Raw genomic sequence first — 26,853 nt, 5'->3', positions numbered from 1 at the left:
TACAGAGAGTAAATGGGATAATGAAGAAGGAGGATTACCTTCAAATTCTTCAAGATAACCTAATGTCATCAGCCCGAAGATTGGGTCTTGGGCGCAGTTGGGTGTTCCAACAGGACAATGACCCCAAACACACATCAAAAGTGGTAATGGAATGGCTAAATCAGGCTAGAATTAAGGTTTTCGAATGGCCTTCCTAAAGTCCCATTGAGAACTTGTGGACAATGCTGAAGAAACAAGTCCATGTCAGAAAGCCATCAAATTTAACTGAACTGCACCAATTCTGTCAAGAGGAGTGGTCAAAGATTCAACCAGAAGCTTGTGGATGGCTACCAAAAGCGCCTAATTGAAGTGAAAATGGCCAAGGGACATGTTACCAAATATTAGCGCTGCTGTATGTATATTTTTGACCCAGCAGATTTGATCACTTTTTCCTGTTCACCCATAATAAAGTCATAAAAGAACCAAACTTCATGAATGTTTTTTGTGACAAAGAAGTATCTGTTCCAATCACTCTATCAGAGAAAAATCAGAGTTGTAGAAATAACTGGAAACTCAAGAGAGCCATGACATTATGTTCTTCACAAGTGTATGTAAACTTTTGACCACAACTGTGCTTTCACACTGCAAATTTATAACGTCTTAATCTGATCATTTTTGTTAAATCTAGTCAAATAATTTTCTCCATCTTTTTTTTTTTTATTTAAAGGCTAGTTAACAGATTAATGCATCAGTTTCTTCCATTTACTTTAAGTAAATATTACTATTTGTTCGTATTGAGCCCGTTCATCTAAAAGTTGGTCATTTTTCACTGAAATCAAGAAAAAAATTCTATCAAATAATGTTTTGAACAATATTCTTGAATTAAGAACATTTCAGAAGTTTTTCTTTTACGATTTAATATTAGGGCTGTCAAAATTTAATTTTTTAAAATTAATCATCTTAAAATATTTGACGCAATTAACGCACATGCCCGCTCAAACAGATTAAATTGACAGCACAGTGCAATGCCAACTCGTTACTTGTGTTTTTTTTAGTTTTGTTGCTCTCTGCTAGCGCTTGGGTCCGAATGATTTTATGGGCTTAAGCACCCATGAGCATTGTGTAATTATTGACATCAACAATGGCAGGCTACTAGTTTATTTTTTGATTGAAAATTTTCCAAATTTTATTAAAACGAAAACGTTTTAATACAACATTTCTATAACTTGTACTAACATTTATTTTTTAAGAACTACAAGTCTTTCTATCCACGGATCGCTTTAACAGAATGTTAATAATGTTAATGCCATCTTGTTGATTTATTGTTATAATAAACAAATACAGCACTAATGTACCGTATGTTGAATGTATATATCGATCTTGTGTCTTATCTTTCCATTCCAACAATAATTTACAGAAAAATATGGCCTATTTTATAGCTGGTTTGAATTGCGATTAATTACGATTAATTAATTTTTAAGCTGTAATTAACTCGATTAAAAAATCTAATAGTTTGACAGCCCTATTTAATATATAAACTTTTTGCCTAAACTAAGTCTGTTAAGCTTATTTTCAGCTAGCTGTTTTTCTTATTTCAAGAAATCTCAGTGAGTAAAACCGACTTGAAGCACTGTAACAGTAGCAAAATTAGTGGAGTCTTCCCCACCTCCACAACATTGACGTCTTTTTACATTACTTATAGTGGCTGCTGCTGGTGGGAAAAAAATTCTAATACCCCTCATCTTTGAAAGGGGCAGGGTAGACGGCATGTTGTATTTCTGTCGGGCTGTGAATGGGTGTGTGTGTGTGTGGGGGGGGTTAAAGTCATCAGCCATTAATTAATTAATCAATTTCTATTTTTTAATTAATTTTATTTTATCATTTTATTTATTATTTTTATTTATTTATTTATTTTTATTATTTTATTTATTATTTTCCATTTTATTAATTAATTCATTAATTAATTCTATCCTTATAACATATAAGAAAACAATCTAAATGACCTACTGTATATAACTGAAGTAATTATATAATGCAAATAAGATTGCTTAAAAGTTGGTGGGGATAATTTGAGCATCCTGAAAAGTTGCTAGTGTTATGTCCCTACCGTCCCTATGCAAATCTATGCCCTTGGCTGCAGCTATTGATTATTTTAGTAGTAATTGGATAAGGAACATTTAAAAAGTAAAATACCTGAGCTGAGCCTCAAATGGTATAAAAAAAATGAATGAGGGTTAAGTACAACAAAAGAACAATTGGCTAACTTACATAGGAAAAGTCCGCTAGCTTAAATGCTATAAAATGCTAACTTTTTTTTTTTAACAATGCACTTAACAAATGCTTCAAAGCCATATTCCCACACGAATGCATTAAAAAACATTAGCTCAAACAAAAACTTAGCTTATGTTGGTCTTCCACCCAAATCAATAAATGCAAATAATTTCAAAACAAACCATTACAACGCCACTTTAATTGAACGAATACTCGAAGCAGCAAAATTGAATTTGAATCTTTTTCTCTAATCGAATTACTCAAGTTAATCGATGAATCATTGAAGCACTATTTTTAGCACATCAAAAGCAGTGATTTGCTCCAAACGGACAAGTATAATCACGGGCAAAAATGCAAATGTTGGACACTTTATGGCCAAAAAAATCAATTATTCCCTAATAAGATCTTTTATAATGGGTGTCATTTGACATCTAGCATAATCAAGAATAACAAATAGATGAGAAACTAAATGCCTTCTTCGTTTTGTCTGAATTATAGCCCATCAAAATCATTGATTTGGTCCAAACCGACAAGTATAATCATGGGCAAAAATGCAAATGTTGGACACTTTTAGGCCAAAGTATTCAATTTTTTTGCCAATACGATCTTTCATAATGGGGATCATTTGACAGCTAGCATAGCCTAGAATAGCAAATCAGCAAAAACTCATCATCATTTTTGTTTTTATGCTAGTTATAGCTCATCGAAATCATTGATTTGGTCCAAACCGTCAAGTGTAATCATGGCCAGAAATGCAATGTTTGATACCTAGAAGCCAAATTATTCAATTCCCCCCCCCCCCCCAAATTTTTTCATAGAGCATCTCACTGACAGCTAGCAGAAGCTAGAATAGCAAATCGGTTAGAAACTTAACGTCATTTTTGTCTTAGTGCTACTTATATCCCATCAAAATCTTGATTTTGTCCAATTGGAAAACTATAGTCATGGCTAGAAATGCAAATGTTGGACACTTTGAAGCTAAATTGTTCAATTTTCTGTCCATTATATTTTTTTATTATTGGTTTCATTTGATAGCTAGTATGGTCTAGAATAGGAAAAAACTCCACACTGTCTTTGTTTTGTCCCAATTATAGCCTATCAAAATCATTGATTTGGTCCAGAGTCATGTGTAATCACAACCCTAAATGCAAATACAGTATTGGCTAATTTGAAGGAAAATATTAAATTTTTTGCCAATCAAATCTTGTATAATGGGTGTCATTTGAAAGCTAGCATAGTCTAGAATAGGAAATAGGTGAGAAACTCAACGCCAGTTTTGTTTTGACACAACTATAGCCCATATAAATCATTGATTTGGTACAAGTGTCAACGTAAAATCACTGCCATAAAAGCAAAAATATTCGCTACTTTGAAGTTAAATGATTTTTTGGGGGGGTAAATCAGATCTTTTATAATTAGTGTTAATTAAAAGCTACCATAGCCTAGAATAGCACATAGGTGAGAAACTCTGCATCGTTTTTGTTTTGTGCCACCTATAGCTCAACAAAATTACTGATTTGGTCCAAAATGTCAAGTATCATCATAGCCACAAATGCAAATGTTGGACACTTTGAAGCTAAATTATTCCATTTTGTGTCCATCATTTTTTAAATTTGTGGTTTCATTTGATAGCCAGCATGGTGTAGTACAGGAAAAATGTGAGAAACTCAGCACCATTTTAGTTTTGTCCCAATTATAGTGAATCAAAATTTCATTGATTTCATTGAAGTATAATCATGGCCAGAAATGCAAATACTGGCTACTTTGAAGGCAAATTATTATTATTATTATTATTTTTTGCCAATCAGCTCTTTCATAATTGGTGTTAATTGAAAGCTAGCATAGCCTGGAATAGCATATAGATGTGAAACTCAACACAGTTAATTTTGTCCCAATTATAGCCCATCAAAATCACTGATTTGGTCCAAAGTGTCATGTATAATCACAGCCATAAATGCAAACATTGGCTACTTTAAAGGCATTTTTTTTGCCAATCAGATCTTTTATGATGGGTGTTAATTCAAAGCTAGCATAGTCTAGAATAGAAAATAGGTGAGAAACTAAAACAGTTTTGCACCACTTATAGCTCATCAAAATCTCATTGATTTGGTCCAAAATGGCAAATGTAATCATGACCATAAAGCAAATCTTCACTACTTTGAAGCCAAATTATTCCATTTTCTGTGCTTCAGATTTTTTATTATTGGTTTCTTCATAGCGAGCATGGTGTAGAACAGGAAACAAGTGAGAAATTCGACACAATTTTTGTTTTGTCCCAATCATAGCCCATCAAAATCATTGATCTTGTCCTAAGTGTCATGTATAATCACAGCCATAAATGCAAATATTCGCTGCTTTGACGCCAATTTTTATTTATTTTTTTGCCAATCACATTTTTTAAAATTGGTGTCATTTGAAAGCTAGCATAGTCTAGAATAGGAAAGAGGTGAAAAACCCAACAATGTTTGTGTTTTGTACTAATTATAGTTCATCAAAATCATTGATTTGGTCCAAAGTGGCAAGTATGATCATGGCCACAAATTCAAATGTCGGACACTTTTAAGCCAAATTATTAATTGCTTTTTTTCCCACTCAGATTTTTCATAACAGGTGTCATTTGACCGCTAGCATAGCCCAGAATAGCAAATCAGCGAGAAACTCAACGCCATTTTTGTTTTTACGCTAGTTATAGCTAATCAATATCATTGATTTTGTCCAATTGGAAAACTATAATCATGGCCAGAAATGCAAATGTTGGACACGTTGAAGCCAAATTGTTCAATGTTCTGTCCATCAGATTTTTTATTATCGGTTTCATTTGATAGCATGGTCTGGAATGGAAAAAAATCCAGAAACTTGTTTTGTGCCAACATAGCCCATCAAAATCATTGATTTGGTCCAAAGTGTCATGTATAATCACAGCCATGAATGCAAATATTCGCTGCTTTGACGTCAAATTATTTTTTTTTTTTTGCCAATCACATCTTATAAAATTGGTGTCAATTGAAAGCTAGCCTAGCCTGGAATAGCAAACAGGTGAGAAACTCTGCACCATTTTTTTTTTTGTGCCACTTATCGCTCATCAAAATCATTGATTTGGTTCAAAGTGACAAGTATAATCATGGCCAGAAATGCAAATGTTGGACACTTTGAAGCTAAATTATTCAATTTTTTTGTCCATCAGATTTTTTTTATTATTGATTTAATTTAATAGTTGGCATGGTTTAGAACAGGAAAAATAAGAGAGACTCAACACCATTTTTGTTTTCTTCCAACTATAGCCCATCAAAATCACTGATTTTGTTCAAAGTGACAAGTATCATCATGGCCAGAAATGCAAAAACTGGCTACTTTGAAGTCAAATTATTGATTACTTTGCCAATCAAATCTTTTTGTAATGATTGTCATTTGAAAGTTAGCATTGTTTGGTATAGGAACTAGGAGAGAAATTTAGCACCGTTTTTGTTTTGTGCAATTTATAGCTCATCAAAATCATTGATTTGGTCCAAAATGTTAAGTATAATCATAGCCACAAATGCAAATGTTGGACACATTGAAGCTAAATTATTCCATTTTGTGTCCATCAGATTTTTCATTATTGGTTTATCTTGATAGCTAGCATGGTCTGGAACAGGAAAAATGTGAGAAACTCGACACCATTTTTGTTTTGTCCGAGTTATAGTTAATCAAAATCATTGATTTTGTCCAAAGTGACCAGTTTCGTCATGGCCAGAAATGCAAATATTGGCTATTTTGAAGGCAAATTATTATTCTTTATGCCAATCAGATCTTTTATAATGGGTGTCATTTGAAAACTAGCATTGTGTAGAATAGGAAATCGGTGAGAAACTCAACACCGTTTTTGTTTTCTGCCAATTATAGCCGATCAAAAGTACTGATTCGGTCCAGAGAACAAAACACAAACGCAAATAATTCTATTCTATTGCTTTGTAGGATGCAAGCAAACGGATGAAGCGGACATCTTCTTCTTGATCGACCACTCTGGAAGCATCTTTCCCCGCGACTTTTACGACATGAAGAAGTTTATCCTGGAGTTCGTCAGCACTTTCCGCATCGGGCCTAAACACGTCCGAATGGGAGTGGCTAAATACGCTGATAATCCCAATCTGGAATTCGATTTGACGGCCCACACGGACGCCAAAAGTCTGGAGAAGGCGGTGGACGCAATCTTGCAGGTGGGAGGCGGGACGGAAACGGGAAAAGCGCTAGAGTTCATGATACCGCAGTTCGACCGGGCTGCCAGGACCCGAGGTGGGAAGGTGGCGGAATATCTGGTGGTGGTCACCGACGGGGAATCCATGGATGAGGTCAAGACGCCCGCCGAGAAGCTACGAGCGCAGGGCGTGGTCATCTACGCGATCGGAGTGAAGGACGCCAACGTGCAGGAACTCAATGACATTTCTGGTGACAAGAAGAGGACGTTTTTTGTCAATAATTTCGACGCTCTGATCCCCATCAAAAACAACATCGTCACTGACATCTGTAGGAAGGAAGGTAAGACAATAATAATAAGTTGTAGTCTTGTTTGCTAACTTTTGGCCAAATATTATGCAGAGTGGACTTGGCGTAGGCTCCTCTTCTGACTCGTCAGGTGGCCTTTTCCGCATAAAAATCTGTCCAAAGATGTCTGATTTTCAATCATCTTCGCTAGCGTGTCATCTTATAATTTCCGGGAACAAATGTGATGCTTTGACGTCATATTCGAGGACAAATGCACATAGATATAACAAATAGATTCTAACTTAATTAATTTCTATGCCGACAGTACGCAGCTAGCATCGGCCAGCTGTTTACACTGAGTGACGCTGGTCTGCTACTGAGGTGTGTAAACACCCCAGTGATGGCGGCTACCACTAGAGGGCAACGTCCACAGTACACGGACAAGTCAATATAGTAGGGCTGCAGCTGTTGAATATTTTAGTAGTCGATTAATCGATGGACTAGTTAGTTTGAATAATCGAGTAGTCAGATAAGGAACATGAAAAAATTAAAATACCTGAGCTGAGCCTCAAACGCTATACCGTAATTTTCGCACTATAAGGCGCACCTGACTATAAGCCGCAACCCACCAAATGTGACACAAAAACGGTATTTGTTCATAGATAAGCCACACTGAACTATAGGCCGCAGCTGTCCTCACTGTATTATGGGATATTTACACCATAAGATATTAACCGGTAACACTTCATATGACGGTCAGAAGACCAAATGAACCACCATGAAGCTTTGAACCAATTGGCAGCTTCATTGCTTCTAGAAGCTTCCTTTGGCCATCACTGCTCCCTTGGGGGAGACAGTCAATCTCTTCTGCAACCTGCTGTCAACACTGTTGTTGTCCAACATGCCTCCTAGCATGCATTGCAGCGCAACAGATGTAAATAACAATCAAAATTCATGTTCTGTGCTAATTATTTATTCAGTTATTGTTCCAGTTGTTTCATTATTGCTAGTTATGTTATTTGGTAACACTTTGACAGTGGCGCCATGAGACTGTCATTATGACATGACACTGTCATGGGCATTAATGAAATCTTATAACAGATGTAATTTAGTATTATTCGGCAAATTATCTCATTTTTGAATAAATGTAAAAGATCCGAGCTGGACATAAATGGAGTTAGTAACATAATTTGCCAGATGACACTTAATAACATCTGTCATGAGCATTCAGTAATGCCCATGATAGTGTCATGTCATAATTATGACGGTCTTATGACAGTCTTATGACGCTGCTCTCAAATAAAGTGTTGCCATATATCATAACAAGCAATTAATGAAACAACTGGAACAGTAACTGAATAAATAATTAGCACAGAACATGCATTTTGATGTTATTTACATCTATAGTGCTGCAATACATGCTAGGAGGCATGTGTTGCCTATTAACACCCCCCCCAAAAAAAAAAAAAAATAAAAAATCAACAAATAAGCCGCACTGGACTATAAACCGCAGGATTCAAATTGAAGGAAAAAAGTAGCGGCTTATAGTCCGAAAATTACGGTAATTAATTTTAAAATGAGGCTCTATGTACAACAAAAGAACAATTGGCTAACTTACATAGAAAAAGTCAGCTAGCTTAAATGCTATAAAATACTAAAGTTTTTTTTTACAATGCGCTTAACAAATGCTTCAGACACATATTCTCACAAAAAACGGCTCAATATACCTATAAACCAAATTATGAATGCATTAAAAAACATTAGCTCAAACAAAAACTTAGCTTACGTTGGTCTTAACATGGAGCGGCCATGTGAAAAGAGGCAGACCAGAGGGCAGTGTATCCACCCTAATTAATAAAACTAAATGCAAACACTTTCAAAATAAACCATTACAACGCCACTTTAATTCAACGAATACTCGAAGCAACAAAATTTAATTTGATTTTTTTTTTCTAATCGAATACTCGAGTTAATCGATTAATCGTTGCAGCACTACAATAGAGTAGGCAGGCACAGGCCAAATTGCAGTCGTTAATAACTAATTTATGATTTCTGTTCAGGGGGCAATTGCTCTAGCATATCGATATGCTTGTATTGTGAGATTAAAGTACATGTGACATGACAAAAGAATCTTAAATCGCATTATTACTGGAATTGAAATCATATTTTGAGACGATAGAACTGCAGTGGTATGAAAGAATTTCTCCCATTTCTGCATAGAATCACCATCAAATGTGAGCTGATCTTTGTCAAAATCACATAGATGAAAAAACAGTGTCTGCTTTAACTAAAACCACCCAAACATTGCTAGGTTTTCATATTTTAATGAGGATAGTATGCAAATAATGACAGTAGGGGGGGAAATAAGTAAGTGAACAATCACATTTAATATTTTGTGCCCCCCCCCCCCCTTTGGCAGCAATGACTTCAACCAGACGCTTCCAGTAGCTAAAGATCAGTCCGGCACATCGATCAGGACTAATCTTGGCCCATTCTTCTCTACAAAACTGCTGTAGTTCAATCAGATTCCTGGGATGTCTGGCATGTATCGCTGCCTTTAGGTCATGCCACAGCATCTCAATGGGGTTCAAGTCTGGACTTTGACTTGGCCTTTCCAGAACGTGTATTTAGTTCTTCTGAAACCATTCTGAAGTTGATTTACTTCTGTGTTTCGGATCATTGTCTTGTTGCAGCATCCGTCCTCTTTTTAGTTTCAACTGTCTGACAGACAACCTCAGGTTTTCCTGATAAACATTTGAATTCATTTTTCCAATTATAATTGCAAGTGGTCCAGGCCCTGAGGAAGCAAAACAACCCCAAATCATGATTCTCCCTACACCATGCTTCACGGTGGGGATGAGGTGTTGATGTTGGTGAGCTGTTCCATTTTTCCTCCACACGTTGTGTGCTACTCCAAAACAATTCAACTTTGGTTGCATCAGTCCACAAAATATTTTGCCAAAACTTCAGTGGCATGTCCAAGTGCCTTTTTGCGAACATTAAACGAGCCACAATGTTTTTTTTAGACAACAGTGGCTTCCTCTGTGGAGTCCTCTCATGAACACCATTCTTGGCCATAGTTTTACATATAATTGATGGGTGCACATAGATATTGGACTGTGCCATTGATTTCTGTAAGTCTTTAGCAGACACTCTAGGGTTCTTTTTTACCTCTCTGCGTACTCTGCGCTGAACTCTTGGTGTCATCTTTGGTGGACAGCCACTCCTTGGAGAGAAGCAACAGTGCCAAACTCTCCATTTGTAGACAACCTCTCTGACTGTTGATTGATGAGCATCCAGACTTTTAGAGATGTTTTTTTCTCAATTCCCAGCTTTTTACAAATCAACAAACCTTGATCGCAGGTCTTCAGACAACTCTTTTGACCAAGCCATGATGCACATCATATAATGCCTCTCATGAAGACATTTCTTACCAGGTGTGTGTTTTATAGTGGGCAGGGTAGCTTTAATACACTCATCAGTGATTGGGCACAGACCTGGCTAAAAATGTTTGGTAAAAATTAAGGGTGTCAAACGATTAAAATTTTTAATCGAGTTAATTACAGCTTAAAAATTAATTAATCGTAATTAATCGCAATGAATCGCAATTCAAACCATCTATAAAATATGCCATATTTTTCTGTAAATTATTGTTGGAATGGAAAGATAAGACACAAGATGGACATGAACATTCAACATATGGTACATAAGTACTCTAGTTGTTTATTATAACAATAAATCAACAAGATAGCATTACCATTATTAACATTCAGTTAAAGCGATCCATGGATAGAAAGACTTGTAGTTCTTAAAAGATAAATGTTAGTACAAGTTATAAAAAATTTAATTAAAACCCCTCTTAATGTTTTCGTTTGAATAAAATTTGTAAAATTTTCAATCAAAAAATAAACTAGTAGCTCGCCATTGTTGTCAATAATTACACAATGCTCATAAAATCAGTCGCACCAAAGCACCAGCAGAGGGAGACAAAAAAACACAAGTAACAAGTGGACATGACACTGTGACATCATTTTAATCTGTTTGAGCGGGGCATGTGCGTTAATTGCGTCAAATATTTTAACGTGATTAAATAAGAAAATTAATTACCGCCCGTTAACGCGATCATTTTGACAGCCCTAATATATATGTATTATAAGTTATAGAAATTTTATATTAAAACTAGGGCTGTCAAAATTATCGCGTTAACGCACGGTAACTAATTTTTTAAATTAATCACGTTAAAATATTTGACGCAATTAACGCACATGTCCCGCTCAGAAAGTATTCTGCCTTTTGGTAAGTTTTACAGCAAGGCTTTTTATGCTGTCCAACAGCGAACTCTTGTGGTCGCTTTGCGACATGGTTTATTGTTTTCTTACCAGTTCATTATGGCTGCACGACGTCTAGGGCCGATAATGTTGTGCTTATATGATCCTTGGACAAGATTTGTCCGTAAGTATGGTTGTTGTAAAGAATGTACATATTATGTTAGTAAGCGAAATGTTATATTTTTTGCATGAGACGCTTTTTGTTTATGTTTAGTGAACCTGTATAGCGTGCTAAGCTAACGTTGTTGCTAATGCAATGCTTGTGTACTTTTATTTTGTAGTTTTACGACGGTCTAAAGAGGACAATGGTTTGAGGCCATTTTATTAATAAATCAGATGAAAAAGGAAGAAGTCTGATTATTAAGGCTTCGTTCACTAGCTGTCTAGCTTTGAAAAAAGTAGACGCTTCGGAGTGAGGACAGCATAGACAGATTTAAATTTTATAGACTGTTTGAATTGCGATTACGATTACTTGATTTTTAAGCTGTAATTAACTCGATTAAAAATTTTAATCGTTTGACAGCCCTAATTAAAACGCCTCTTCATGTTTTCGTTTTAATACAGCTTTAATACAGTAGTTCGCCATTGTTGATGTCAATAATTACTTACACAATGCTCATGGGTGCTGAAGCCTATAAAATCAGTCGCACCTAAGCGCCAGCAGAGGGCGCCAAAACTCCGAAAAACACAAGTACACATTTCGCTGTGCTGTCATTGAAATCTGTTTGAGCGGGGCATTTGTGCGTTAATTGCGTCAAATATTTTAACATGATTAATTTTAAAAAATTAATTACCGCCCGTTAACGCGATCATTTTGACAGTCCTAGTAAAAATCTGTTTCAATTGCTGTTTAAGTCTCCTTAGGCAGAGGGTTCACTTACTTATTTCCCCCGCTTCTGTCATAATTTGCATGTTATCCTCATTGAAATATGAAAACCTATGAATATTTGGGTGGTTTTAGGTAAAGCAGACTGTATTTTCATTTGTGTGATTTTGACAAAGATCAGATCACATTTGATGGTGATTTTATGCAGAAATGGGAGAAATTCCAAAAGAATACGATACTTTTTCATACCACTGTAACGTTACTGTTTACATTAACTGATGCTGGGCTGCTACTAAGGTGTTTAACCACCCCAGTAATGGCAGCCACCACTAGAGGGCAACGTCCACATATCTCTGCCAATAGAGTAGGCAGGCGGTCGTTCATAAATTATTTATGATTTCTGTGCGCCGCGGTAACATATGCGCCACGGATATCGATGTGTATCGTATTGTGAGATGAAATGTATCATCCCATCCCTAATGAAGTCCACCACCAAAAACTGACAAATGTCCTATTTCACATGTCCGCAGTTTGCAAAGACGTCCCCGGAGATGTCCTGTTCCTGATCGACAGCTCCGGAAGCATCAATCAAGCCGACTACGGGAAGATGAAAGACTTTATGAAATCCGTGATCGGAAAGTCCAACATCGGACGGGACGACGTCCGCGTGGGCGTCATGCAGTACAGCACCATCCAGAAGATGGTCTTCCCCCTGGACCGCCACTTCAACAAAGACGAAATGTTGCGAGCCGTCGACGGCATGCGGCAGATCGGAGGAGGAACGCACACGGGCGAAGCCATCGGCCAATTGACGCCGTACTTCGACCAGTCTCAAGGGGGGCGTCCCTACGTGGGGCAGATGATGGTGGTGATCACCGACGGAGAATCCCAAGATATCGTCAAAGACACCTCTCTTGCTCTGAGGCTTAAGGGCGTGAAGGTCTACGCCATCGGCGTGGTTGATGCCAACACCACCCAGTTGCTGGAGATCTGCGGATCGCCAGAACGCGTCTACACCGAGAAGAACTTTGATGGTCTGAAGGACTTGGAGAACCAGTTGGCTCTTGAGATCTGCGATCCAAACAGAGGTGGGTTGACTTTGTTTATGCTTCACTTTAGAGCTGAAACGAATACTCAAGCAACTCGAGTAACTCGAGTTTAAAAACTAATTCGAGTAATTTTATTCACCTCGAGGTATCGTTTCGTTTTGCCAGCTCTAAACATCACGTTTTGCCCAGACTACTTTTAATGTGGGACAACGCGCTGACGTCACGTGCGAAGAGGAAGAAGCAATAAAAATTCTTTTTTTAAAAACCTTACTGCAGCTGACAGCCGTTACAAACTGCGCCGACGTTGCTAAAAAATACGCCCGCATGTTGCTACGTGGTAGCAGGTAGCGTCTGTATGCGCGTCATAGATATCACATGTACGTAGAACTTGATGCGAAATTAGCGACTCGGCGGCGTTAATAAAACAGCCGCCATCTTAAAGCAGTGCACTTTTCAGCGTTCATAAATAAGGTTAACGTTACTGTCACTCGCTCACGTAACGTTAGCCCTGCGGAGTGCTAGGTTTCTATTCATTATGACTAGGGTTGTTCCGATCATGTTTTTTTGCTCCCGATCCGATCCCGATCGTTTTAGTTTGAGTATCTGCCGATCCCGATATTTCCCGATCCGATTTATTTATTTTTTTGCTCCCGATTCAATTCCAATCATTCCCGATAATTTTTCCCGATCATATACATTTTGGCAATGCATTAAGAAAAAAATGAATAAAACTCGGACGAATATATACATTCAACATACAGTACATAAGTACTGTATTTCTTTATTATGATAATAAATCCTCAAGATGGCATTTACATTATTAACATTCTTTCTGCGAGAGGGATCCCCGGATAGAAAGACTTGTAATTCTTAAAGGATAAATGTGACTTTGTATATTGTGACTAAATATTGCCATCTAGTGTATTTGTTGAGCTTTCAGTAAATGATACAGTAGCCATTTAACTGTTCTGCCCAAATGCATGATGGGAAGTGCAACCATGACTGTGCGTAGTGGCACCAATTGATATATCTTCTCTGCTTTGGGAAGTAACATAGGGTGTTAAGGAAAAGATCAACCACTACCATTCTTCCCCATATTGCTTCCCACGATATTTCTAATTGTTGAGAGGGGGATTTTAAGGCTTTAGCCAATTAAAAAGAGGCTCCAAAGACTGCCAAAATTCTCTCTACTCATTTTACGTTGCCTGCTAGCTCTATATATAGGTAAAACGGCGCCATTATAGATTGAACGCGACAATGCGTAAGTGGGTCGTGCAGCGCATACGTTAGTTGCATGAAATATTTGAACGTGATTAATTTTAAAAAATTAATTACTGCCGTTTACGCGATAAATTTGATAGCCCTACTTTAAGCCAAAACTAAAGACTCTGGATGAATGTAAGACCTTTTGTCTGTAACGTTAAATACAATTAGAAAACGATTTAATTAAAAAATATATGTATATTAAAAAAAGGCATGTCCAATATTTTTTTGCCGATTCCAATACTATGAAAATGACGTGATCGGGTCATCTTTAGCTGTAACCCTACTTCACTTATGATATGAATAAAGGCCACGGCATGAAAGGAAAGTCGTAATATTGCGACTTCAAGTCAAATGTCGTAACTGTAATAGTAATATTATGTAAATGTATGTCGTTTTATGAGGACAAAAGTCCAAATGATATGAAATTTTACTCAGAATTATTAATTTCGTAATATTGCTAGTATGCTAATATACAGTGCCTTGCAAAAGTATTTGGCCCCCTTGAATCTTGCAACCTTTCGCCACATTTCAGGCTTCAAACAAAGATATGAAATGTAATTTTTTTGTCAAGAATCACAACAAGTGGGACACAATCGTGAAGTGGAACAACATTTTTTGGATAATTTAAACTTTTTTAACAAATAAAAAACTGAAAAGTGGGGCGTGCAATATTATTCGGCCCCTTTACTTTCACTGCAGCAAACTCACTCCAGAAGTTCAGTGAGGATCTCTGAATGATCCAATGTTGATGATGCGATCCGATGATGATAAATAGAATCCACCTGTGTGTAATCAAGTCTCCGTATAAATGCACCTGCTCTGTGATAGTCTCAGGGTTCTGTTTAAAGTGCAGAGAGCATTATGAAAACCAAGGAACACACCAGGCAGGTCCGAGATACTGTTGTGGAGAAGTTTAAAGCCGGATTTGGATACAAAAAGATTTCCCGAGCTTTAAACATCTCAAGGAGCACTGTGCAAGCCATCATATTGAAATGGAAGGAGCATCAGACCACTGCAAATCTACCAAGACCCGGCCGTCCTTCCAAACTTTCTTCTCAAGCAAGGAGAAAACTGATCAGAGATGCAGCCAAGAGGCCCATGATCACTCTGGATGAACTGCAGAGATCTACAGCTGAGGTGGGAGAGTCTGTCCATAGGACAACAATCAGTCGTCCACTGCACAAATCTGGCCTTTATGGAAGAGTGGCAAGGAGAAAGCCATTTCTCAAAGATATCCATAAAAAGTCTCGTTTAAAGTTTGACACAAGCCACCTGGGAGACACACCAAACATGTGGAAGAAGGTGCTCTGGTCAGATGAAACCAAAATGGAACTTTTTGGCCACAATGCAAAACGATATGTTTGGCGTAAAAGCAACACAGCTCATTACCCCGAACACACCATCCCCACTGTCAAACATGGTGGTGGCAGCATCATGGTTTGGGCCTGCTTTTCTTCAGCAGGGACAGGGAAGATGGTTAAAATTGACGGAAAGATGGATGCAGCCAAATACAGGAACATTCTGGAAGAAAACCTGTTGGTATCTGCACAAGACCTGAGACTGGGACGGAGATTTATCTTCCAACAGGACAATGATCCAAAACATAAAGCCAAATCTACAATGGAATGGTTCAAAAAATAAACGTATCCAGGTGTTAGAATGGCCAAGTCAAAGTCCAGACCTGAATCCAATCAAGAATCTGTGGAAAGAGCTGAAGACTGCTGTTCACAAACACTCTCCATCCAACCTCACTGAGCTCGAGCTGTTTTGCAAGGAAGAATGGGCAAGAATGTCAGTCTCTCGATGTGCAAAACTGATAGAAACATACCCCAAGCGACTTGCAGCTGTAATTGGCGCAAAAGGTGGCGCTACAAAGTATTAACGCAAGGGGGCCGAATAATATTGCACGCCCCACTTTTCAGTTTTTTATTTGTTAAAAAAGTTGAAATTATCCAATAAATGTTGTTCCACTTCACGATTGTGTCCCACTTGTTGTTGATTCTTGACAAAAAATTAAAATTTTATATCTTTATGTTTGAAGCCTGAAATGTGGCGAAAGGTTGCAAGGTTCAAGGGGGCCAAATACTTTTGCAAGGCACTGTATGTGCAAATTTTGGTGACTTTTCGTGCATGTTCAGGCCTCCAAATTGGCCGTTTTCATTTGCCCTGAAAATAAAATAATTAAAAAAATATATAATCCTTTGCGAAACAATATGGCCTTCGCAGGCTTAGTGCTCGGGCCCTAAATATCGAGCAAATGAACCACCATGAAGCTTCATTGCTTCAAAAATCTTTAAAGATTAAAGTCTTGGTTTTACGAGAATAAAGTTACACATTATGACATTGAAGTCATTATATTACGAGAAAAAAGTTGTAACGTTTCGTAATCTTTTGAGGGAAAAAAAGTGACTCTCTTCTTTCCCCTTGACAGATTGCAAGCAGACCGAGCAGGCGGACATCATCTTCCTGGTGGACGGCTCCACTAGCGTGGAAGGCAATTTCACAAGCATGCAGAAGTTCATGTCTTCCATGGTCTCCCTGACCACCGTCGGCAAAACCCTGACTCAGTTCGGAGTCATATTGTACTCGGATGACGCCAAATCCATTTTCACGCTCAACAAGTACGAGTCCAAGCGCGATGTTCTTAAAGCTATATCCGCCATCAAGCACCCGTACGGAGACACCCACACGGGAAAGGCCTTGAAGTACTCCGCGTCCTTCTTCGACGCCCGCAACGGCGGTCGGGCGGCGCTAAAGGTCCCTCAGATTCTGATGGTGATCACAGACGGCGAAGCCACAGATCCCGGCGATCTGGAAGAATCGTCCAACATCCTGCGGCAAAAAGGCGTCACCGTCTTCAGCATCGGGGTGATGGGAGCCAAGAGGAACGAGCTGGAGATCATGGCCGGTCACGATTTAAAGCGAGTCTTCTACGTGGACGATTTTAATGCGCTGGAAACTTTACACAAGAACCTGACCGGCCTTCTCTGCAACACTACGAAACGAAGTAAGGTTATACTATTTCGGCGACTTGTTCCATTATTTCATAATAAAGTCATAAATCTGATTATTATGAGATTAAAATCGTATTATGACGGGATTAGTCGTAATGCTACGTAATTTTTCCCCCCAGACAAACAGTCGTAATCTTGCGGTGTTTAGCAAACAAGCAAATCGTAATATCACGACTTCTATGGGGCGCCGTTTGTAAAGCAGCACATGCTGAAAGTTACGACGACATTTTCTGAAATTTAACGCAGCAGTTTTTAAAATGTGTGAAAATTTTAGAGTCAGTTTTTTTTTTACACATTTAATGTAAATCTTAAATCTAAATCTTAAATCTAAAATCTAAATCTTAAATCTAAATCCTTAATGTAAACATTGAATCTAAATCTTAAATCTAAATCCTTAATGTAAACATTGAATCTAAATCCTGAATATCTCTTAAATTTAAATCTTATATTTAAAATGTAAGTCTTAAATACATATCTTAAATGTAAATCTTAAATCTAAATCTTGAAACGGGTGAAACTAAATATCTAGCTAATATGCAAACACAGTCTGAGCTGCTCTAAATTTATTTTATTTTATTTTTTTACTTCCGGTCACCATTCATATGAATTTACACGTTACATAAATATCTAGTTCCACCCGTTTCAAGATTTAGGATTTACATTTAACATTTACAATTTAGATTTGAGATATATATTTAAGATTTACATTTACGATATATAGTTAAGATGTACATTTAAGACATATTTAAATTGTAGATTTAAGATTTAGATTTCACATTTAGATTCAAGATTTATATTTAAGATTTAGATTTAACATTTAGATTAAGAATTTAGATTTAACATTTAGATTCAGGATTTAGATTTAACGTTTAGATTTAAGATTTAGATTTAAGACTTATATTTAAGATTTAGATTTAAGATTTAGATTTAACATTTAGATTTAGGATTTGATTTAACATTTTAGATTTAACATTTAGATTAAGAATTTAGATTTAACATTTAGATTCAGGATTTAGATTTAACGTTTAGATTTAAGATTTATATTGAAGACTTATATTGAAGATTTAGATTGAACATTTAGATTCAACATTTAGATTTAGGATTTGATTTAACATTTTAGATTTAACATTTAGATTAAGGATTTATATTTAACACTTAGATTTAAGATATATACGTAAGATTTACATTTAAGATTTAGATTAAATATTTAAATTAGTTCTGGATTTAAATATTCAAGCCTAATACTTGTTATTTAAAAATAAATATTTAAATTGCTAAATAATGTCGTAAATGTGCAAAAAAAAGTGACTAAAATTTTCACACCACATTTTAAACACTGATGCGGCGCTAAATGTGAGAAAATGTTGTCGTAATTTTCAGCATGTGCTGCTTTACAAACGGCGCCCCATAGACTTCAACGTGGAATCTTTTGAGAAAAAAATCCTGATATTATGAGATTAAAGTTGTAATGCTACGTAATTTTATCTAATATTGGGAGATAAAAAAATTGTAATTAGTGCTGCAGCTATCCGTGATTTAGCTACTCGATTAATCTGTCAATTAGTTCGTTCGAAAAATCAGATTACGAACATTTAATGCGTTGCAGAATCCATTTTAGGAAGCAAGATACACTCGAACTACCAAGGGTGGATCAGTTGGTACAAATCACTTTTGTAACCAGAGAAGGGTCACCTGACCCTAATCAGCATATTTTTTGTGAGCACTGAGGTCCTCATTAGTCACTCCCATTCACACTCGCTCCAATTAGCATCTTGAGTGTTATCAGGGCAGAGCTGCCTTGGCTTTGTTGGACAGTGGAGCGCTCAGGCAGGCAGTCGGGCGGACAACCTGTTTACAGATTCCAAAAGCTGCAGTTTGCCTACAATGCTTGCCAAAAGTATTGGCACCCCTGCAATTCTGTCAGATTATGCTCAATTTCTCCCAGAAACTGATTGCAATTACAAATGCTTTGGTAGTAATATGTTCATTTATTTTGCTAGCCATGAAAAAACACAAAAGAGAATGGGGAAAAAAATGAAATCTAGGGTTGTTCCGATCATGTTTTTTTGCTCCCGATCCGATCGTTTTAGTTTGAGTATCTGCCGATCCCGATATTTCCCGATCCGATTGCTTTTTTTTTTTTTGCTCCCGATTCAATTCCAATCACTTCCGATAATTTTTCCCGATCATATACATTTTGGCAATGCATTAAGAAAAAAATGAATAAAACTCGGACGAATATATATATTCAACATACAGTACATAAGTACTGTATTTGTTTATTATGACAATAAATCCTCAAGATGGCATTTACATTATTAACATTCTTTCTGTGAGAGGGATCCATGGATAGAAAGACTTGTAATTCTTAAAGGATAAATGTGACTTTGTATATTGTGACTAAATATTGCCATCTAGTGTATTTGTTGAGCTTTCAGTAAATGATACTGTAGCCATTTAACTGTTCTGCCCAAATGCATGATGGGAAGTGCAACCATGACTTTGTGTAGTGGCACCAATGGATATATCTTCTCTGCGTTGGGAAGTAACATAGAGTGTTAAGAAAAAGATCTATCTTTCTTCCCGACATTGCTTCCCACGATATTTCTAATGGTGGAGAGACGGATTGTAAGGCTTTAGCCAATTAAAAGAAGGCTCCAAAGGCTGTCAATATCCACTCTACTCATTTTACGCTGGTTTTTAGCTCTCTTTATAGATAAAACGGTGCCATTATAGATTGAACGCGACAATGCGTGAGTGAGTCGTGCAGCGCATGCGTTAATTGCGTTAAATATTTTAACGTGATTGAATTAAAAAAGTTAATTACCGCCGTTAACGCGATAAATTTGATAGCCCTACTTTAAGCCAAAACTAAACTCTGGATGAGTGTAAGACATTTTGCCTGTAACGTTAAATACAATTAGAAAACGATTTAATTAAAATATATTTATATATTAAAAAAAGGCATATCCGATATTTTTTTGCCGATTCCGATACTTTGAAAATTCCGTGATCGGACCCGATCGATTGTGATCATTAATGAAATCATTATAATTTTACATAAAACTCCAAAAATGGGCCAGACAAAAGTATTGGCACCCTCAGCCTATTACTTGGTAGCACAACCTTTAAGCCAGTACTTCTCAAATAGTGGGGCGCTTTGACTTTTAATACAGTGGGAGATGAGGAAAGACCACTGTTTACTGTGTTTAAAAATGCTTACAGCGGACAGCCGGAAGCCAAATCATTTAAGACGCCACTTAAAGACATTAGACCCCAATCTCATTGATAAGCCGCTTGATTGTTTTTCAGCAAAAACGTGTCAAATATTGCCAACAATCGTCCCGCTTTGTCAGGGTTACAGTGGGGAGAACAAGTATTTGATACACTGCCGATTTTGCTGGTTTTCCCACTTGCAAGCCATGTAGAGGTCTGTAATTTGTATCATAAGTTCTCTTCAACTGTGAGGGACGGAATCTAATACAAAAATCCAGAAAATCACGTTGTATAATTTTTAAATAATAAATTTGTATTTCACTGCATGAAATAAGTATTTGATACATTACCAACTAGGGGTGGGCGATATGGCCTTAAACACGTATCACGATAAATTGAGCAGATTTACCTCGATAACGATAAATGACGATAGTCGCCCAAGCGGACTGTTATATAATTTGAAAATCTGAATCAATGCATGAAATACAGATGAACAGTTTCTTGTTGATTTAGTTACCAGCATTCAATTTGATATATTTAACAATTGTACATGCAGTCTAAACATTAAGTTTATAAAAATGTATTGTACAACAATAAGAATTCAAGTATGAGCATTTATAACAGCGTGTATGGCTTGAACAATGTACATTGTCAAAATCAATATGCCTGTGCAAACATGTCATTGTAACACAAATGACTTGCAGCTTGAACAGTACACTTCAAAAAGACAATTTATTGTTAATGGCTGCTGTGACATAATTATTCAATACAAGTGTTTACTTTATGGTTTCAGGGTTTCCCCCCGTGCATTTTTTAATAAATGCACGCATACATGAACCCCCAAACAGACAGACAGACAGACAGACAGACAGACAGACAGACAGACAGACATTAAAGCTATATTGATCTTCTGCAAATGAAACACTTTAGATTTTATGATAGCAATAATGACACAGAATTAAACACATACAGAAAAATAGCTGGGGCCATTTGTGCTTTATGCTGAATGCTTTACCATCACAAAAACTATCAGAGAAATCACACACAGTCAGATACAAAATAACGCGACATAGTAATTGCTAGATGCAGTCCGTGCCCAATCCACTCATAAAGTTCAGCCGTTTCGACAAGGTTAGAGCCGCTATCCGACTCATCACGTTCATTTGTAGCGTTAGCCGCTAGCGGCCGCTAGCGTTAGCCTGTGGCCTGGCTACCAGTAGAAAGCACTGAAAGCACAATCTCCAGAAATCGTGAGAACAAGGGAGGACAGCAGGTGAAAGTCTGTCTGGATGCCACCAAGAGTCTACTAAATGTCGGGTGAAAGTTTGGCGAACCTCCCTTAAGCCACACTCCATCACGTTTTGCTTGTAGCGTTAGCTGCCAGCGTTAGCTAACCGGGCTTCTGTTTGATTGGCTTCCTGATGATCACGTGACTCCCTACGTAAGTACATTGGCTGCTTTCTTAAAGGGGAATGAACACAGACGAACAACACAAAGTCAAAGCGGGATGAAAAGACTATTTTCTTGTTTTATTAATTTACCGAATTTACCGACATGGTCAAAATTACGTCGGTCATCGTGAAGAATTTCGGTGACGGTAAATTTTCGGTTTACCGCCCAGCTCTATTACCAACTAGTAAATATTTCGGCTCTTAGTTCTTTTTTAAGAACCCCTCCTGTTCTCCACTCATTACCGGAAGTAACTGCACCTGTTTGAACTTGTTACCTGTATAAAAGACACCTGTTCACATGCTCAAACAAACAAACTCCAACCTCTCCACAATGGCCAAGACCAAAGAGCTGTTTAAGGACATCAGGGATAAAATAATAGACCTGCACAAGGCTGGGATGGGCTACAGGAAAATAAGCAAGCAGCTTGGTGAGAGTGTAACAACTGTTGGAACGATTATTAGAAAATGGAAGAAGTTCAAGTTGACGCTCAATCTGCCTCGTTCTGGGGCTCCATGCAAGATCAAAGCACACAGCAAAGGCAACTAAAGAGTGGCTCCGTAAGAAGCATCTTAAGGTCCTGGAGTGGCCTAGCCAGTCACCAGATCTGAACTCAATAGAAAATCTATGGAGGGAGCTGAAAGTCCGTGTTGCCCGGCAGCAGCCCCGAAACCTGAAGGCTCTGGAGAAGATCTGCATGGAGGAGTGGGCCAAAATCCCTGCTGCAGTGTGTGCAAACCTTGTCAAGGACTACAGGAAACATTTGGTATCTGTATTAGCAAACAAGGGTTTCTGTACCAAATATTAAGTTCGATTTTTGTGCTGTATCAAATACTTATTTCATGCAATTAATTGCAAATTTATTATTTAAAAAATCATATAACGTGATTTTCTGTTTTTTTTTTTTTTTTGTATTATATTCCATCCCTCACAGTTGAAGAGAGCTTATGATGCAAATTACAGACCTCTACATGCTTTGCAAGTGGGGAAACCAGCAAAATTGGCAGTGTATCAAATACTTGTTCTCCCCACTGTATATCAGTAAACCAGTGAGCACTGTGAGCATGCTCAGTGCAAAATAACCCCACACCATTGCAAAGGAGGAGATACTGTGAGAGCAGCAAAAATAAAAACTGTCTTTCTGTCCAAAGACACTCTTTTTTTTCTTCTACCGTATTTGGTTTTGTTTTTTTTCGGTCAAATTTGTGGGCATATTGTCCTCCTGAGTTAATGTTTCTAATCAATTTGAATTTGTTATTTACTGATTTTATTAAATTTAATTTTTCTATATAAAACGGTCAAAAATTTACTTGTGTTTTTATAGTTTGGCTGTGACTTCTTTTTTTTTTTTTTTTTTTTAATTCAGCCAAATTGATGCGCGTTAAGTCTTTTCTGTTACAAACAAAACAATGTTAATAAAGTTATACTTTATTATAAGTTGATCTATGTTACTTTTTTTCTTTAATAGAAAAAAAGGACACAATGTTAGGCAGAGGCGTACTTATAATAGTACTTTTATAGACAAATGATACTATTTGCAGTGGCGGCAGAGAGTTTGGGGGGGCGCGAAACATTTACATCTTCCTTGGGGGGGCGTAACAGAAAATAATTGAGAAGCACTGTGTAATTCATTTTAAATGGCAGAAAAAACAAAAAACATGTGTGGCTGTGTTTTTTTTCTAGAGCGCACTGACATTGAACTGGTACCTAAGTAGGGCTATGCCATTGACGGCCATCCGCGTTCAATTTTTCTATTCATTTTAAATGGCAGAAAAAACATGTGCGGCTGTGATTTTTTACTATAGACTTACGATTAGAGCGCACTGACATTCAACTAGCACCCAAGTCAGGCTATGCCATTGACGGCTATGAACGTCCAAATTTTCCATTCATTTTAAATGGCGGAAACGCATGTGTGGCTGTGATTTTTGACTATACACTTACCTTTAGTCAGTGGCATAGCCGTATTTGGGTGCCATTTGAATGTCAATGCGCTGTAATGGTAAGTGTAGAGGGAGACAAAAAACACAAGTAACAAGTGGACATGTCAATGTGCTATCATTTTGAGTGGGGCATGTGCCTTAATTGTGTCAAATATTTTAAAGTGATTAATTCAAAAAATGAATTACCGCCCGTTAAGGCGATCATTTTGACAGCTCTAATTAAAAAATTGAATTAAAATCTTTTTTTTTCTAATCGAATACTCGAGTTAATCGATTAATTGTTGCAGCACTATTAAAGAACAATTGAAACCAATTTTTACCAAACAATTTAAGTCAGGTGTGTGCCCAGTCACTCGTGAGTGGTTTCAATTTATAAGTTTTTATAATTTGACATACTATAAATGTGCCAAATGAATGGATATTAGTCTCTTACAATTTCGTATTTTGGCTTTGGTAGTCTGCAAGAAGCGTATAGCCGACCTGGTCTTCCTGGTGGATGAGTCGAGTAGCATCGGCACCCGAGAATACGACATCATGAAGAACTTCACCACTCAAGTGGTGAGCAGCTTCAACATTAGCGCCGATTTAGTTCGCGTGGGAGCGGCGCAGTTCGACGACGGCTTCGAGGACGAGTTCCACCTCAACCGCTACGTGACCGAGGACGCCGTGAACAATCACATCATGGGCATGAAGCAGCGCCAGGGCAACACGCATATTGGCGCCGCCTTGGCCAGGATCAAAGCCTACTTTGAGGAGGCCAACGGTTCTCGCAGGTCTGCCGGAATCTCTCAAAATCTGGTGTTGATCACGGACGGCGAGTCCCAAGACGAGGTGCAGCCCCACCCGGCGGTCCTCAGGGCGATGGGGGTGGAGATTTTCGTCATCCGCATCGGTAATTTCCGCGAAACTCAGCTCCTGGATATCGCCGGCAACCACAGCAGGTACTTCACGGTGGATAGCTTTGACAGTTTGAAGGACATCAAGCAAAAGGTGGTCGATACCATCTGCGATTCCACAGCTGAAACAAAAGGTGCGTTCCTCGTCTCCGCTTTTCTCGCTCGTCTTTGCTCATCGTCTCTTTCGATTTAGACTGCACCATCGACATCGCCATGGGCTTCGACGTCTCTCAGAGAAGCGGCCGTTCCGGCGAGACGTTGGGAAGCGTTCAGAACAAACTCAGGACTTTCTTGCCCGAGATCGTCCATTACGTCTCCACCGTTCCCCAGTTGTGCTGCACCACCACCGGGCCCATCCAAACCAAAATCGGCTACAGTATCGTGGGCCAGGACGACTTCAAATTTAATCCTTTCGACGCCACCGACGATGTCGTGGGCAAGGTCCTGACTACCAGATTGAACGTTCCCACCAGGCTGGACAGCGCCATGCTCAGGTCATTCGGGGAGAAGTTTCAGAAAGACTCCAACGCCGGAGTCAAGGTGAGTCGTTGACGAGTTTGGACGTCCAATCTGTTTTTACAGGGAAGGGGTGAATGAACTGTTTTCGCCAATTTTTATCAATTTTTTTTTAGCAAATAATTTTTTAAAATTTAATTGCACACATTTTTATGTTATTAATAAAAGTACATTTAAAAATGTAAAATAGTAAAAAAATAAAAAACTGACTTTTATATTTTGTGTATGTAAAAAATATATATGAGAGTGTTTTCATCCTATTTCATTAAAAAAAATGTAAATTAAAAAAAAAATTACATTAATTTTAAAACGGAAATTAAAAAATGTCAAATAAATCAAAAGACATTATTTTATATATTTTTCTTAATAAAGAAAATAAAATGTGAACTTATTGTTTTAAAATTAATTTGAAAAATTCAATTCCACTAGTTTTTTAATGTAAAATATTCCGTATTCGCATTCCGTGGCTGAACTTCACCGTGTACAGACGCACTCTCTGAGCTCCTGAAGCACTCTCTTATCTGAACCGATAAGCGCTCAGGGCCAGCAAGCTCGACTCCCACTACGGCTCCAAAGAATTTGAAACCTGGAGACTTGGATGAAATAAAATCCTTCATACAGAAGTTGGAGGTCTCCTTGACTGGCTTGATTCAAAACCAGAATCAAGAAATCGTCAGAGAGCTCCAGTTAATTTGCGCTGAAAACGAGAAACTCAAGCAGGCAGTCGAGGAGAGAGATGTTCGCATCAAGAGGCTGGAAATTTTGGCTGACGATCTCGACCAGTGCCGACGCGCAAATGAGCTCATCATTTCTGGATTACAACTGACGGCTAGCCCAGGTGACACAGTGGCGCAACTGGCAATTGCTAAGCTGAAAGAGTATGGAATAAATATGGAACCGCTGGACATCCGTCACTGCTTTCTGCTCCCATCTGGGGGGAGAGGACCGGCGACGGTGCTCATGAAGATGGCCGACTACAAGACCAAGACTGCCCTGCTTAACCAGCGCCGCCACCTGAAAGGGTCGAAGATTTTTTTGAATGACAACTTAACTCGCCGAAATTGCAAGAAAAGCACGTCAACTCAAGAAAGCTGGGAAAATAGCCAACACCTGGGTCTCGAATTGCAGAATCCTTGTCAAGATACAAGATATGAATATTAAAGCTATTACGAGTCTTGACCAGCTGATCTCACTTGAAAATTAATGATGACATTTGAAACCACACTTCTGGACCACAACTTCTACAATAGCTGGATAACTGTAAATACTACACAGCAGACCAGTATAACAACTCGTGGATGTGGACGGTAAACTGAAACTTATCAACGGCAGGTGTCTCTACAAGAATCTTGAACACATTAAGGATTATCTACTAAAGATAACAAAGGCTCTGACTTTAATTTGTACGGATATAACATGACACGTAAAAACATAATTATCTGCTGTGTCTACCGAGCTCCGGATTCAAATGTCTAGTTTACTGAGTATATGGAAAAGATACTGTATAAAACGAATAATAAGCATGTTTTTCGCTGTGGAGACGTCATGTCTGATGAAATTGCTACAGTGATCTTTGTGTGCACCAATTGTTGCCACCGTGTACACCTTAGCAATGTATCCTTTTAAGAGATTTATAAGA

General features: G+C 37.8%; 1 protein-coding gene across 3 annotated transcripts in view; it reads left to right on the top strand.

Moving 5' to 3' along the window:
- The window catches only part of col6a4a (collagen, type VI, alpha 4a), a 151,080-nt gene that overhangs the window by 77,749 nt on the left and 46,478 nt on the right, over nucleotides 1-26,853 (top strand). For all 3 annotated transcript variants that reach the window (XM_057833820.1, XM_057833817.1, XM_057833819.1), the window contains 5 exons: nucleotides 6,205-6,765; nucleotides 12,396-12,953; nucleotides 16,612-17,187; nucleotides 24,260-24,832; nucleotides 24,892-25,238. In XM_057833820.1, coding sequence (XP_057689803.1) covers nucleotides 6,205-6,765; nucleotides 12,396-12,953; nucleotides 16,612-17,187; nucleotides 24,260-24,832; nucleotides 24,892-25,238 — 2,615 coding nt within the window. The remainder of the gene's footprint in view (nucleotides 1-6,204; nucleotides 6,766-12,395; nucleotides 12,954-16,611; nucleotides 17,188-24,259; nucleotides 24,833-24,891; nucleotides 25,239-26,853) is intronic.

Source organism: Corythoichthys intestinalis, chromosome 4 (assembly GCF_030265065.1).
Source record: "Corythoichthys intestinalis isolate RoL2023-P3 chromosome 4, ASM3026506v1, whole genome shotgun sequence".
NCBI lineage: Eukaryota > Metazoa > Chordata > Actinopteri > Syngnathiformes > Syngnathidae > Corythoichthys > Corythoichthys intestinalis.
The sequence above is the reverse complement of the archived record's forward strand: the minus strand, read 5'-3'. Positions and strand labels throughout refer to the sequence as shown.